Raw genomic sequence first — 14,909 nt, forward strand, 5'->3', positions numbered from 1 at the left:
GAGATAAACATATTAGGTGACACTTCTAGGATTGGGTGGAGCCCCATACAGTGACCAAAGGGCCTGGCTTTCTGGACAGCCAGCATCCTTACCAAGTGGGTAACTGAAGTTAGAAAAGGGGCCATGGAAACCCAGGGACTTCAGGACGGTGAGAGTAAGGAGATCCAGGCACCCCGGGCCTCAAATGTCCAGTAGGGAATTCTTCCAGTCGAGCCCTGCTGCCACACAATTTACAGAGAAAAAGCTTTCTACAAAGGCATTTATTTTTCCCAAAATGCACCCCCGGGTAATAAAATTTCTCAGAGTCCCACATTTAAATTAGAAACCCCCACATCTTTCATTCCTGGTGAAGGGAGGGATGTCAACAGGAGGACATCAGGTCCTCAGAAGTTTACTCCACTGGAGACTGGGGACTGGCTGGAGACATGCCAGAAATTGTCTGCCCAGCTCCGAATAGCACCATGGTGGGGGAGGGGCTGTCCCTGCCCTCAGGCTTCCCCTGCGCTGCAGCTCTCAGCTCCCCGGGGTCTGTCGGGTCCAGGCTGCCTGCTGTGCACGCCTGGAAAGACACTTTGGAAACCATCAGATGCTCCAGTTGTGGCTAGAGGCTCTGTCTCTCTTTCCAGGTTTCTGGGCAAGGATTCGGGGTGGAATGGGAGTGAGGTATCCGGGGAGCTGTGGTCCAGAAGAGGGGTTCAGCAGGAAGCAAGGCAGGAGCCCCTCACGAGTCCCTCTTGCCTCACGGTTTCTCGGCTGAAGGGCGCGCTCCTTAGGGAGGGGCTTGTCTTCTCGCGCAGGGTCCCCAGTACCTAACACAGTGCTGACGCCCAGAGATGCTCAGTGAACGTTACTTGGATCAATGAAAGGAAAAGCAGAGGGACAGCAGCAGATCACAAGGGGGCGCACGCAGCCGCCCAGAGACCTGGTGTGACCAGCACGGACTTCCCGCGGGGAGGGCGGGTGGAGGGTGGGGCTCACAGGGCACAGCCCAGGGCGCCCGGAAGAGGCAGGGCCGGGGCAGGTCCTCACGTGTTCCAGCACGTGCACCTGCTTGTCTGCATGCCTGGGGGAGGGGCCCTGTATCCACTTAGTGGAGGAGGGAAGAGGCTGACGCTGGGGCCAGAGCCCGAGGCGACGCCTCTAGTCTGGAGGAAATACCAAGGCTGCAATGGCCTCGGCTGAAGAGACAGAGTTACGGACAGATGGGGGAGGAGGCTGAGAAGTGATAGCTCGTGTATCTGGACCACCGGAGACAAGCCGAGGGGAGGCTGTGTACCACATCTTTGGGGGAAAATGGCAGCCAGATGGTCCGTGTAGCATATCCGTTGGGGAAATACGGCGGCAGGGAGGTCTGTGCATTGCGTCCGTAAGGAATAAAGCAGCGAGGTGATTTAGGTGTCGTGTCACTGGAGAAATAAGGCAGCAGGATGACTTGGGAATTGTGTCCCTCAGAGAAGTAAGGCTGCAGGGTGGTCGGTGTATCGTGTCCTTTGCAGAATGAGTAGATCCGCCAGAGTGGACGCCATCTGTTGGAGGCAGGGAAGCCCCCAGCCCAGAGCTCACACTGAGGCTCCAGTGCAGCCAGAGGTGGGAGCCCCATGGCAGGGGCAGCAGCCCCCTGAGCCTCGTGGTCAGACTATTTCTGGTCCATCATCTGCATTTCATGACGGGAGGGAAGAAAGAGGGGGGAGCATTAAACGCGGGAGTGTGCCAGACCCCCAGGGATGTGGGCACACACTCGGGGGCTGGGGGGAGTATGTGTGAGGGGGCCGGCAGTCTGACTGGCAACCCCCACACAAAGCACTCACTGCCCTCAAGGCTCAGACAAACACGTACAGCAGCTGGGCATCAGACTGACTATGAGGGTGCCTGGAGGAGACTGCCCAGTCTCTCAATCCCCCTGGGTCCAGCCACCTTGCACCCTTCCCTTCCCTTGGTCTGGCACACTCTTTCCTTCCCCATGCTGCCCCCCACCCTGTCTGTCCCATTTCATCTCCACTCCATACAGTCACACCCATGGCCTCGCTCTCCGCTGTGATCTGAATGGAGAGTTTACTTCCTGACAGGGACAACAGGGCAACCTGAAAGTTACTTAAGGCTCCATAACCTTTGGCCAAAAATTAAGGTCCCCAAACTTCTGACCTTCTAAGTGGAAGCCACTCATATTTAGTGATAAGTCTGCATCGAGAAATAGCTTATTCAAAATACACAGACACACAGAGAGATATACATATGTTTACAAACAAATACACACAGAGAGGTGTAGCACCTGGTCACTTTTAATAAAGAAGAATCTCAAACTAAACTAACCTCCAACCAACTACTTCCTAATGTAACTGCTGATGTTATGGTAATCTGACCAATAACCATCACTAACAATTATTAACCACTGACTAGGTACCAGGAGCGTGCCTGTCCAGCTGAAAACCCCATTTCCTAGCCTCACTTGAGTTGCAGTCATGTGACTAGGTTCTGACAAGTGGATATAAACAGGAGTGACAGGAGCTATTTCTAATGAAGCCCTAGAAAAAAATGTCCCCTCCCTCTCCTCTTTCCCTCTTGTTCTGGAGGGGGTGTGGCAGCTGGAGCAGCCACCTGGACGCGGCAATGGAAGCTGTGAGTAGAAGAAGGCCGAAGCCAGGTAGGAGGAAGCTGGTTCCAGGGTACCAGTGGCCGTAAGACAATCTCGACTCCTGTCTGGGTTAAGCCTCTATCATATTTGCATCCTGTTACCTATCACTTCATGGGAAATAGATGGGGAAACATTGGAAACAGTGTCAGACTTTATTTTTGGGGGCTCTAAAATCACTGCAGATGGTGATTACAGCCATGAAATTAAAAGATGCTTACTCCTTGGAAGAAAAGTTAGCATATTCAAAAGCAGAGACATTACTTTGCCGACTAAGGTCCGTCTAGTCAAGGCTATGGTTTTTCCTGTGGTCATGTATGGATGTGAGAGTTGGACTGTGAAGAAGGCTGAGCGCTGAAGAATTGATGCTTTTGAACTGTGGTGTTGGAGAAGACTCTTGAGAGTCCCTTGGACTGCAAGGAGATCCAACCAGTCCATTCTAAAGGAGATCAGCCCTGGGATTTCTTTGGAAGGAATGATGCTAAAGCTGAAACTCCAGTACTTTGGCCACCTCATGTGAAGAGTTGACTCATTGGAAAAGACTGTGATGCTGGGAGGGATTGGGGGCAGGAGGAGAAGGGGATGACAGAGGATGAGATGGCTGGATGGCATCACTGACTCGATGGACGTGAGTCTGAGTGAACTCCAGTAGTTGGTGATGGACAGGGAGGCCTGACATGCTGCGATTCATGGGGTCGCAAAGAGTTGGACACGACTGAGCAACTGAACTGAACTGAACTGAAGAGCAATGGGGACCTTGATTTCTCCGCCTGCTGCCATTTCAACAGGGAGGAGTCGAGGCCGTTCTTCTGGGGGAGGGAGCCTTGGGGCAGCAGCAACCCCATCACCAATGACCAGCCCCTAGCCTCCTACATACAAGGGCACACACACACACAGATGCACAAACACCACATGTCTTTACCTTCTTTGTTTTCAGAGTGTTTCAGGGGCCTCAGGGCTGCAAAAAAGGAAGGAGTACACAGTGAAGGGGGAACTGTGGAAAGTGGTGGTAAGGAAGAAATAAAGTCTAGAAGAAGGACTGGGAGGAGGAGGCAGGAGGGAGAAGTTGAGAGGGTGAGGGAAACATCACAGTGCTGGAAAAGGGTCTCAGCTGCTCCCCCAAGTTCCTGTACTGCACTGTGACTTGTCACTCCTCCCCCAGGCCTCAGTTTTTTGTACCTCTATAATGGGAACAACTTCCCAGCCCTCCTGTGAGTGAGGGATGTGAGAGTACCCTGAGCCTGCTCTACAAATAGGGTTAAGAGAGGCGCTAAGAGAGGCTGCAGGTGTCGCCAGCTAGGCCCAGGATCTTGCAGAACTGAGACTAAGCATGTCTCTAAGCACCCCTCTTCTCCCCACTCCCTCCCTTCTGCCAACTGCACCTGCCTCTGAACAAGAAAAATGAGGCCTGATCCCAGGCTGTGTCTACACCTGCCGCACCCGGACACCAAAGGCAGAGAGTGAATTGGCACAGTTTACAACAGTCCCCAGAGGTCAATCTTCTGCCCCTCCTTCTTCAGGGTTGGGAGGTAACCCGTGTCAACTGGCACCATCACAGAGGGCTCAGCAAGAACCTGCTCCCCCAACACATGGGCCCTGGGGAGGGAAGGCAGTGAGGCCTCCAGTGGCCGTGGGGGGAACCAGGGCCTCGGCGCCTCCTCTCCAGGCTCCAGGCTTGTGTCCCCACAGTGCCAGGCCCTTCACAAAGTCACTCAAGAGAGGTTCAAAACGGCCCTCTGGTGCCATCAGGGAAGGCCAGGAGGCCAGTTTTTACAGATGGGGAAACTGAAGCCCAGAGGAACAAAATGCTGACCAAAGTCCTTCAGCCTCTTAGCAGAGTGGAACTGTGTCAGGCTGAGAATCACAGTGCTAGTAACAGGACTGAAAACCACGGAGCCCTTGCAGGCCCCCAGCACAAAACAGGCCCTTAATATACATGATCTCATTTAATTTAACTCACACCACCCATGGAAGGAGCAGCTAGGGGGAAACTGAGGCCCAGAGAGGCAAAGTGACTTGCTCAAGGCCACTCAGCTTATATGAGCTGGGGCTGGAATCCAGCCTGCCCTGCTTGCCGAGCCAGGTCCTTCAGGGTGGAGTGGCCCTGGTAGGTGGTAAAGGTTGACAGGAGAAACGAAGCAGCAGCTGGGAGACCTGCCTCCAGGTCTACTGCTGAGCAAAGACCAGACTCAACTAGGCTGGGAGGCTCAGTCACAGGACACACTTCATTCAAACCTTCAAGTAAATGGGGCCCCTCCAGATCCTTGGGTCCCCGCCCCCTGCATCCGTCCTCAGCCAACAGTGTCCCTCTGGGTTCAGACTTACCCGTCTTGGATCCTTCTCCATCCCCATCGTGGTCCTCGGCTCCTAGGAACAGAAACTTCTTCAGCCCTACCCACCTTCATCACTGACCTTCTGCTCCTGGGAGTGCAGGAGGCAGGTCGATGGAGCTGAGCAGGCCTGGCCTGTGGCAGGATGAGAGGGAGCCCAGGCAGGAGGCCACCACTCACCTGGCCAAGGACTATCCACTCACTCACCCACCCACCACTCACCAGAGTCGACTTCCCTACCGGGGCAAACCACCTACCTATCAATGTCAACCTACCACCTGCCAATCACCAAGTCACCCACACTGACCCCAGCAAACAGCAGCTGCTTCAGACACTGTCCACTCTAAGGGTGACGCATCCTCTCACGGTGACACACAAACCCACAAAGCAGTCACGCCCGCAGGGCTCGGTTTCCACGTGCTCTCACTCACAGACACACTCATGTGACTTACGCTCTCAAAGTCACACACAGACACACTCATCCCTTTGTTACACATCCACCACTCGCTCCTAGTCACACTCACATCCACCCTGCATTTCTGCACACTCACGGGCAGGCTCTCACTTGTTTAAACACACGAGGTCTGTTCAGCCTCCAGATCACACACATACACACGCGATGTAGCTGCGTTTGCACACACATTCATTCTGTCACTGGAAAGTGACACTCCTGTTGATGTCATGGGCACACCAACATCCCCGGAGACACGTGCACACGCCCTCTCACTTACCTGCGTTCTCCTCCTCGCAGCTCTGTTTGATCTTCCTCCAGCACACGAAGGCCAGGGCCACCAGCAGTGCGACAAGGCAGATGGAGAGCCCCACAGTCACCCACAGGGCCTCGGGGGGGAACGTCATGGGCTGTCCTGGGAGGGGAGGAGGGGAGAACGGGGAGAGACTGTCATGCCTGACCCCCAGTGGCCCTGAGGACAACCCCCCTGACACCAGACTGTGAACAGGGGGCTCCTACCCTCATGGGGCCCCCACACCATGAACTGAGCTTACATAAGATCCGTGCCCCTTCCCTCCACATCCACAAACCCTCCAAAGCCTGACACAGCTGGGATTGCCATGGGCAGGCCTCAGCCTGGGAGGGTTGAAGAATCTGTGGCCCACGATGCTCAAGAACCTTTTATGGCTCCCTACCAACATGAAAATAGTGCTTCAGGCCTCTTTGCAATTCCATTCTCTGTAGAGATGACTGACTGCTCCCAGCCCCTGCACCACTGCTGTCGGTTTCCTCTACCGGAAAAGTGCTCCCTCACTCTCCACCTGGCGTATGATTCCTCCTCAGGAAGCCCCCTTTCTCCCCCAGCCCCACCTGGTAATAGTCTCCATCTTACAGACCAGGAGTTGGCAAACCACAGTCCATGGGCCAAATCTGGCCTGTGGCCTGTTTTTGTACAACCCAAGAGCTAATAATAGTTTTACATTTGTAAAGGGTTACCAAAAAAAGGAAAGACAGCAGCAGCAGCAACAGAGATGGTATGTGGCCCACAAAACCTAAAATACATATACATCCAGCCTTTGACAGAAAATGTGTGCAGATTCCCGCAGAAAGATGAGGGTGGACACAGAGGGCACCTGAGTACAGGTTTACCCCTGAGAAGGAGACTTGCCAGGGGAATAGTGGTGTGAAACGCTGAGGGCCCTCCTGTTGGCTGTCTCAGGGCAGAGGGAAGGAGCTGAGCTGCCCTCGGCTGGGTAAGGACCCGCAGCTGTGCCGAGTGCACTATCCTCCAGCCCAGCCCCAGGATCCACAGCAAATCTAACAAAAGCTCCTGCGGAAGATGCCATCAGAGCAGAGAGCAGTGCCTTCAACCCTCGGGCAGTGGAGGCCTTAACACGGATATGGGGATTTGCGGCCAGGGTCACTTCCAACAGGCATAGCCGGTTACACTGCTGCTCTGGATATCAGCAGCAAAGGGACCCATCACCCTGGGGAACAGGAGCAGAAGAGAAAGACAGCAGCTGACACAAGAGGACAGGCCAGCCAGTCCATGAAGCACATGGAAGGGACCCCTGGGAATCCAAAGCGGGGGAGGCTCCTGCAGGAAAGCATGGAGCAGACCACAGAAACACCCAGCAGGTGGGGCTCCTGCCCTGTCCAGCCCTGGGCTCGTGTTGGTACCTGGAGCACAGGTCTGACTTGCCTTCATCCCACTACCCAAGGACAGAACGGGGCTCAGACCTGCATCTTCAGACTCCACATCCAGGGCTTGCTCCACAAAGCCCCCTCCACATACAGCACATGCAACTAACCTCCAGCAGGTGCAGAGGGACCAGGCTGGAGGACTCAAAGTCTGAGTCCCAGAACGTTTTCCAAGGCACAAAGCTGCCCAAAGCGAAATACAGGCCAAGGGCTCCAAAGTAGGGCAGACCTGCTCTCAGAAAAACAGGAGGCTGGGTGGTGGGGAGGAGAGGAAATTAGGCTGAGAGGCTAAAAGTTGGATTCTGGTTTATCTGCTCACTGCAGGATGCTGGAGCCAAGGTCCACAGACCCCCATGGATGAGTGCAGCGGCGCCACAAGCCCTCAAAACTGACATGCAAATGACTGCATTTATCATGTATCCAGTTTTCAGAGAGGTGGCTAACCCCAGAGTCAGAGCCACTGTGCTAGGCTGTGGCCTAGGGAAAGTTCTCTCTTCTCTCTGGCCTTCAGCTTCCTCATCTGTGAAATGAACGCACTTTAAATGCCAGCTACTACAATTTTTAATATTTTTCTCTCAGGTGGAGAAATGTCCCCACTGAGCAGCGGCAGGAAAGGAGCACGGTACCAGGAAGCACACGGAAGAAACCCCTGGGGATCCCAGGGTGGGGCTCCTGCAGAAAAGCAAGGAGCAGAGCCACAGAAACACCCAGGCGGAGGGGCTCCCACTGTGCCCACCCCTAGGCTGGTGTTGGTGCCCGCAGCACAGGTCAGGCTTGTCCTCATTCTGCCAGTCAAGGACAGAGTGGGGTTTCAGACCTGCATCTTCAGGTATACAAATATAATCGCATACTCACAAGCCCTTTCTATACAGGGTGGCGAATAGCCAATTCAGTTCAGTGTGCAAATTATCATGAAGATCACCAATTCTTCAAGGTCCCCTCAATCCCACCTGTCCCTAGAGACTTCTGAAACTGCAGCCCATTCTGATCACTCCCCGCTCCTCTGAAAACTTCACATTCTCTGTCAATCCTGCTGTAGCTAATATTTCTGATTCTCTCCTGTGGCTACATCAGACCATATGCTGATGTATCTAAAAGGTCAGGGAGACCCCATGGGACATCCAACAGCCCAGAGCAGTAACTACCCCACAGAAAGTACAGGCCTAGGGGTCTCCAGAAAGAGGGTGAAGTCATTCTTGGGAAGGGGGTGGGCAAAGGGAACAAAGCTTTGCCAGAAGAAAAACCGTGAAAGAGAAGGAGGAGGAATGAGCCTCAATTCCTAGAAGGCAAATGTGATGGACACTTGCAGAAGTGAAGGCCACTCAAGGTCCATGCAAATGGGGCGCAGGAAGACAGGAGTGAGTCAGTGAAGCCTGAGGCTTGCACAGAAACTGGTTATCAGGGGGATCAGGTCTTCTGTGGGCTGCAGGTCAGGTGGAAGTCATGGGAAAGAAATAGGAGAACCGAATGGACAGAACCTGCTGTCCTGATCCCAGAGAATGCAGGGAGGTCCCTAGGAAAGGTTAGCTGTCCCAAGGGGAGGTACAGAGGAGCCAGAATGAGATCCAAATAAGGATGAAGACTGCCTCCCCCTGGCCTGAGTGTAGGTCTGAGCCCTCTTCACACCTCCAGGCACAAGGGGTACACACTGAGGTGGGCACTAAAGGAAGGGAAGTGTGGGCTAGGAGCCCAAAACTGTTGAGATTGAGGGAATTGCCAAAGGGGCAGCATTGATCTGGTGTTTGACCACATGGGGGCAGCAGAGAGAGCCCAGCCATTCCAAAGGCTGCCTGTGCTGTATGCTGTGGTTAGCTGCAACCCCAGGGACTGTAGCCTGCCAGGCACCTCTGTTCATGGGGATTCTCCAGGAGGGAATACTGGAGTGGGTTGTCATGCCCTCCTTCAAGGGATCTTCTCAACCCAGGAATCGAACCCAGGTCTCCTGCCTTGCAGGTGGATTCTTTACCAGTTGAGGTACCAGGGAAGTCCAAAGACTGGCTGGGTCCAATTTAATTCCATCAGGAGAACTGACAATGACGGGGTGAGGGGTCTGACCACCTGGAGACAGCCCAGCTGTCTCGCAGGGGCTCACAGTCAGATGGTGCCCAGCAGCAGATGGTGACGTAGCAACACCTTCTCAGCACTTGGAGAGGTTCCCGTAGGAAAGCACTCCAGACAGAGCTATGCCTTGTGGCTGCTCCAGAATTCCCTCCTGGAACGCCTCCAGATTCCAGGCAGGTATTCAGTCCCCAGGTACCAACTAAGATACTATCTTAGGAGGGCAGATACTACAAATGATTCTTATTGCACAATATAGCAAGTCCCTTAAGGACTGCTTGGGGGAGAATTTGAGACACGTGAAATGTAAGAAAAAAAATTTTTGGTTAAGTTTCCTGACCACCAAAGCCTATCTGAATTCTGACTCAGTCTAGGTAAAAAGCCATGGTTCCTTCTATCCTTCACCTGCTGCTCGTCGGCCCCTACCTGTGATGGTGACCGAGCCGTGAGCGTCCTGCTGCAGCACGGGGTTGCGCACCAGGCAGCTGTAGGTACCATTAGCGCCCAGCACCACCCTCAGAACGCTGTGCACGTCGAACAAGCCCTGTTCGTTGGCCATCTGCGACGTGGTCACGTTGCCGGTCAAGGGCGCACCCTGCCCATCCTGCCACAACACTTCGGCCTCGGGGTAGCCCCGGTAGCTGGAGCACGTGATGGTTACCGTGTCCCCAGGCCTCAGGTCCTTGTTGGGCTCCAGGGTCATGCTGGGTTTTGAGTAGGGGGCTGGAGGGGAGCAGAGGGTAGAGAGCAGAGGTCAGGTAAGGCAAAGGCAGTGGGACACAGTGGAGGGAAAGAGCGCCCGGGGCTGTGAGGACAAGGGTCAGCACTGGGGCAGTGGGTAAGGGGAAGTAGGAGGGGCGTGCCAAGGGGAGGGCGCCCCCTTTCGCGGCTCTCACCTGCCACCTGCAGGCTGACCGCGGCGCTGCCGAAGTCCCGGATGCTCACGAAGCAGGTGAAGCTGCCCTCATCAGCCACGCGCACGCGCTGTAGCCTCAGGGACGCGTTGCCCTGAGCCAGCAGGTCTGGGAAGAGCGCTGTGCGGTTGGCATAGGCGCTGCCCTGGTCTCGGCCCTCGGTGAAGCTGTGCACCAGCTGTTTGGTGTCTGTCAGCTGCCAGATGAGGTTGAGCTGTGTCAGGCTGAAGCCGGGCTCGGTCGAGAAGGAGCAGCGCAGGGTGGCGTCGGTGCCCACGAGGGCCACCACGGGGTCTTCCGGAACCTGGACTTCCACTGCACCTGAGGGCGAGGTTGGAGCGGCACGGCAGTGAGGAGGGGTGGGGACACTCGGCTACCACCACACTGCCTCCCGTATCTCCTCCATCGACCCCCAAGTCCCATGCCATCTACCCATTTCTCCCCAGACCTAAAAACAGATTGAGTCTCAACACTTCCAGAAGTGTCCCTAATCGTCTGACAAGAATCACAGCAGCTTGGCCTTGGCCTGACAAGGTCCATCGCTCTGGGGGACCTGGCCTGGGGCAGCCTGCAGCCCTAGCAAAACTCCCCTCTCCGCCAGGACCCATTTCCCTCTCCTATCTTCCGACTCTCTTCTGAGATCTGAATGCTTCTCCACTCTTTCCACAGGTTTCCAGAGCCCTGGAGTCAGGAGGCCTAGAGAGCTGAGAGGACCTGTGATCATCACCCTCACCTCCTGCCACAGTAAGCTCTCCCTGTATGCAACCTGTTTCATTTCTCTTATTATTATTAGGCGTCTCACTGTTCTGGGAGACTGAAAGTAAGGAGCTAGATTCAGACACCATGACCGCTGGAGATTGGACCAACTCCCCGCCCCTGTCCCCCACCCCAAGGGACATTTAAGAAAACAAAAGAAAAACCTGTGGGGTTTCTATGGGGCGTGATGGTGATCGAGCCGTGAGCATCCTGCTGCAGCACGGGGTTGCGCACCAGGCAGCTGTAGGTACCATTAGCGCCCAGCACCACCCTCAGAACGCTGTGCACGTCGAACAAGCCCTGTTCGTTGGCCGTCTGCGACGTGGTCACGTTGCCGGTCAAGGGCGCACCCTGCCCATCCTGCCACAACACTTCGGCTTTGGGGTAGCCCTGGTAGCTGGAGCACGTGATGGTCACCGTGTCCCCAGGCCTCAGGTCCTTGTTGGGCTCCAGGGTCATGCTGGGTTTTGAGTAGGGGGCTGGAGGGGAGCAGAGGGTAGAGAGCAGAGGTCAGGTAAGGCAAAGGCAGTGGGACACAGTGGAGGGAAAGAGCGCCCGGGGCTGTGAGGACAAGGGTCAGCACTGGGGCAGTGGGTAAGGGGAAGTAGGAGGGGCGTGCCAAGGGGAGGGCGCCCCCTTTCGCGGCTCTCACCTGCCACCTGCAGGCTGACCGCGGCGCTGCCGAAGTCCCGGATGCTCACGAAGCAGGTGAAGCTGCCCTCATCAGCCACGCGCACGCGCTGTAGCCTCAGGGACGCGTTGCCCTGAGCCAGCAGGTCTGGAAAGAGCGCTGTGCGGTTGGCATAGGCGCTGCCCTGGTCTCGGCCCTCGGTGAAGCTGTGCACCAGCTGTTTGGTGTCTGTCAGCTGCCAGATGAGGTTGAGCTGTGCCAGGCTGAAGCCGGGCTCGGTCGAGAAGGAGCAGCGCAGGGTGGCGTCGGTGCCCACGAGGGCCACCACGGGGTCTTCCGGAACCTGGACTTCCACCGCGGCCCCTGAGGGTGGGGTTGGTGAGGTGGAACGGTGAGAAGAGGGTGAGACACTTGTGACCTTCCTAGTTCCCCTCCTCTTCCAAGTTAACTTCCGGCCCTGTCCACTCCTTTTTTAAGGGCTGAGGAGAGTTTATTACTCGTGGTTCTAGTTCAGCCAACGTGAATATAGTAAGTACATACTATGCCAAGGGTAAGAGTTAGGAATGCCACAGGGAACACCAAGGTCACAGCTCTGAAGAGCTTAAATTTTAGTGGGAGATGAGACGAACTAGCACACAAATTCTTGGTAGCATGTGATTAGGACTATGAAGGAAGAAAGAAGCCAATGGGTAGAAAGTAAAGAAGCTGTTTTAAAAAGTATCTGGCAGGTGCATCACACCTGTCTGTGCTGGCTGCATTTCCCAAGTATACTCTATTTTTATAAATGGTGAAAAGAAAATCTAAACAATAATATGCATCAAAATGTCATTAGTGGTTTTCTCTGGATGAGAAAGAATCACAAGTGCTTTTTCTTTTCCTCAACAAACATGATTAGTTTTATGCAAGAAAGAAAGATTACCCATACATTTAAATATCGGGTGAACCACATTCTCCATAAAGAGATATTAAGCTGAGATTGAAAGGGAATGAAAAAAGAGTCTGATATAGTCAGAGAAAAGCCCCCTAGGGCAGGTTGCCCTGTTCCCACCCTGACCTCTTTCCTGTGGGTTTACTCTGCAGCTTCCCACCCAGTCACCTCTGCCTCCAGTCCAGCTCTTCTTTTAGAGCCCTGGGAAGTTAGGTAGGGGTTCCTGACAGCTTTTCTTTTAGTGATATGTGCCCCCTAGCCTGGCACTGCCATTCTTGGGCAATGGTTACGTTAAGTGTGTGCTCTGGGCACCAGCAAAGCAGGCACACTCAGAAAGTGTGAAGACCAGTCTTGAAACAAAGCTAGCTGAATACAGCACTCATGTGTACCTGACCCAGCCACGAAGGGGGGCATTTGGGGGATGAAACCTGAGGAGTCACCCAAAGCAATTTCTCTAGAGAAATCAATGTACCACCGGGTAAAGTGGTGCTTCCTTCTTTTGACCACCAGATGGCACCAGACATTCGGCTTTGTCTTCCCCCTTGGAGGAGGATGTTTCCCTCTGAGCAGATTAAGATTTGAAATATGATGGTGTTGTCATTAAAGTAGGTGCCATTATTGAAAGCCAACTCTGTGCCAAGAACTGTGTGGGAAGACTTATATCCTTTATTCAGGATGGTTATTGAGCACCTGCTATGTGGCTGGCATTAATCCTGGCCCTGGGGATACATTATGCTCCTTGAGCAGAGCAGGCAATAAGCAAGTAAACATATAATATGTCAGGTGGAGCTTAGTGTTGGGAAGAAGCATAAAGTAAGGCCAGTGAAAGGGAGGGAAGAGGTGTTATTCTATACCCAGTAGCCTGGGCGAGGTGACATTTGAGCAATGGCTTGAATGAAATATGGGATCAAGTCATGCAGATGTGTGGGGGCAGAAAGTTTTAGGCAGATGCAACAGTGTGTGCAAAGGCCCTCGGAAGGGAGCACACGTGTGGTTGGGAAACAGCCTTATCGCATTTAGAGCTCACATTACCATTTTACAGAAGAGAAAACAGAGGCTAAGAAATGTCAAGTAAGGTGGATCCCAAGGTAGGAATGAGGTGGACAGGGCACAGAGGAGATTTGGAGGCAGTTAGCCAAAACCTTCCCAGCCCTGCCAGACAGAGAGGCCCCAAGGCCCCAAGGCCCCAAGGCCCCTCAAGGCCCCAAGGCACCTCAAGGCCCCAATGCACCTCAAGGCCCCAAGGCCCCTCAAGGCCCCAGACTGCTCCCCTCACCTGTGAGGCAGAACCACAGCACTCCCAGGGCGGGGGCCACACTCACACCCGTGCTGCCCGGTCCACACAGCATCTTCTCGCGAGGCAGCTGGCCGCTGGGCTCTCCGTGATGGAAGGCTGCCTCTGCCTGTGAGGAAGTGAAGCTTCTGTCTCAAAAGGTCCTTACCAAGCCCTCTCTCTCACCTCATCTCCCCTGGACCAGCCTGGTGGAGGCTGCAACAGCCCACTGGGAGGTCCTCCTTCCCACACCCTACAAGGCTCCCGGCTGAGGGATATTTTGAGAGATGCTGGCAGGAGGAAATTGAGTCACTGGGGAGGCTGGATCAGGGGAGGCAGGGCAGCAGGCAGATAGGATCCACCCCTTCTAAGATATTGATGTGCAAACAAAAGATAGGAGGGGCAAGGCCAAGAATAGTCAAGCCTGGCCCACTCAGGGCAACGCAAGTAGGTACACAGATCAGTTTGGCTCAGCTGGTAGAGGAAAACAAGGCTTAGAGATTAGCCAAGACATTATTTTGCTGACAAAGCATAGTCAAAGCTATGGTTTTTCTAGTAGTCATGTACAGATGTGAGAGTTGGACTATAAAGAAGGCTGAGCACCGAAGAATTGATGCTTTTGAATTATGGTGCTGGAGAAGACTCTTGAGAGTCCCGTGGACTGCAAGGAGATCAAACCAGTCAATCCCAAAGGAAGTTAGTCCTGAATATTCATTGGAAGGACTGATGCTCAAACTCCAATACTTTGGCTGCCTGATGTGAACAGCTGACTCATTGGAAAAGACCCTGACACTGGGAAAGATGGGGGAGGGGCAGGAGGAGAAGGGGGCAACAGAGGATGAGATGGTTGGATGGCATCACTGACTCAATGGACGTGAGTTTGAGCAAACTCCAGAAGATAGTGAAAGACAAGAAAGCCTGGCATGCTATAGTCCACAGGGTCGCAAAGAGTTGGACACAACTTAGCGACTGAACAACATGACGAGAGGTCAGAAGCTTATCCTGAAGGCAGCTGGGAGCCGCTGAAGGTTCTGGAATATAAGAATGGGTATGGTCAGAGCTGTGCTTCATAAAGATTACACTGACAGCATCTGCAGGATAAATGGGAAGAGCTGGACAGAAGAGACAAAGCAGGTCTGGGGGAAAGCGACAGCATGGAGGACAGGGCAGCGAGGGACGGAGCAGTCGGGGTGGCCGTGGTCTGAGCCTAGGGCACAGGTGCAGCATTCGTGGGGACA

The 14,909-nt window shown here is 54.2% G+C and overlaps 1 protein-coding gene across 2 annotated transcripts in view; it reads right to left on the bottom strand.

The window, feature by feature from the left end:
* The window catches only part of CD276 (CD276 molecule), a 34,996-nt gene continuing 20,332 nt past the window's right edge, over positions 246–14,909 (bottom strand). For both annotated transcript variants that reach the window (XM_018054658.1, XM_018054659.1), the window contains exons 2-10: positions 13,675–13,801; positions 11,492–11,833; positions 11,004–11,318; positions 10,066–10,404; positions 9,596–9,892; positions 5,691–5,825; positions 4,955–4,996; positions 3,552–3,587; positions 246–1,654 (exon numbers count right to left, since the gene is read on the bottom strand). In XM_018054658.1, coding sequence (XP_017910147.1) covers positions 1,632–1,654; positions 3,552–3,587; positions 4,955–4,996; positions 5,691–5,825; positions 9,596–9,892; positions 10,066–10,404; positions 11,004–11,318; positions 11,492–11,833; positions 13,675–13,747 — 1,602 coding nt within the window. In that variant the 5' untranslated portion in view covers positions 13,748–13,801 and the 3' untranslated portion in view covers positions 246–1,631. The remainder of the gene's footprint in view (positions 1,655–3,551; positions 3,588–4,954; positions 4,997–5,690; positions 5,826–9,595; positions 9,893–10,065; positions 10,405–11,003; positions 11,319–11,491; positions 11,834–13,674; positions 13,802–14,909) is intronic.

This window comes from Capra hircus, chromosome 10 (genome assembly GCF_001704415.2).
Source record: "Capra hircus breed San Clemente chromosome 10, ASM170441v1, whole genome shotgun sequence".
Classification (NCBI taxonomy): Eukaryota; Metazoa; Chordata; class Mammalia; order Artiodactyla; family Bovidae; genus Capra; species Capra hircus.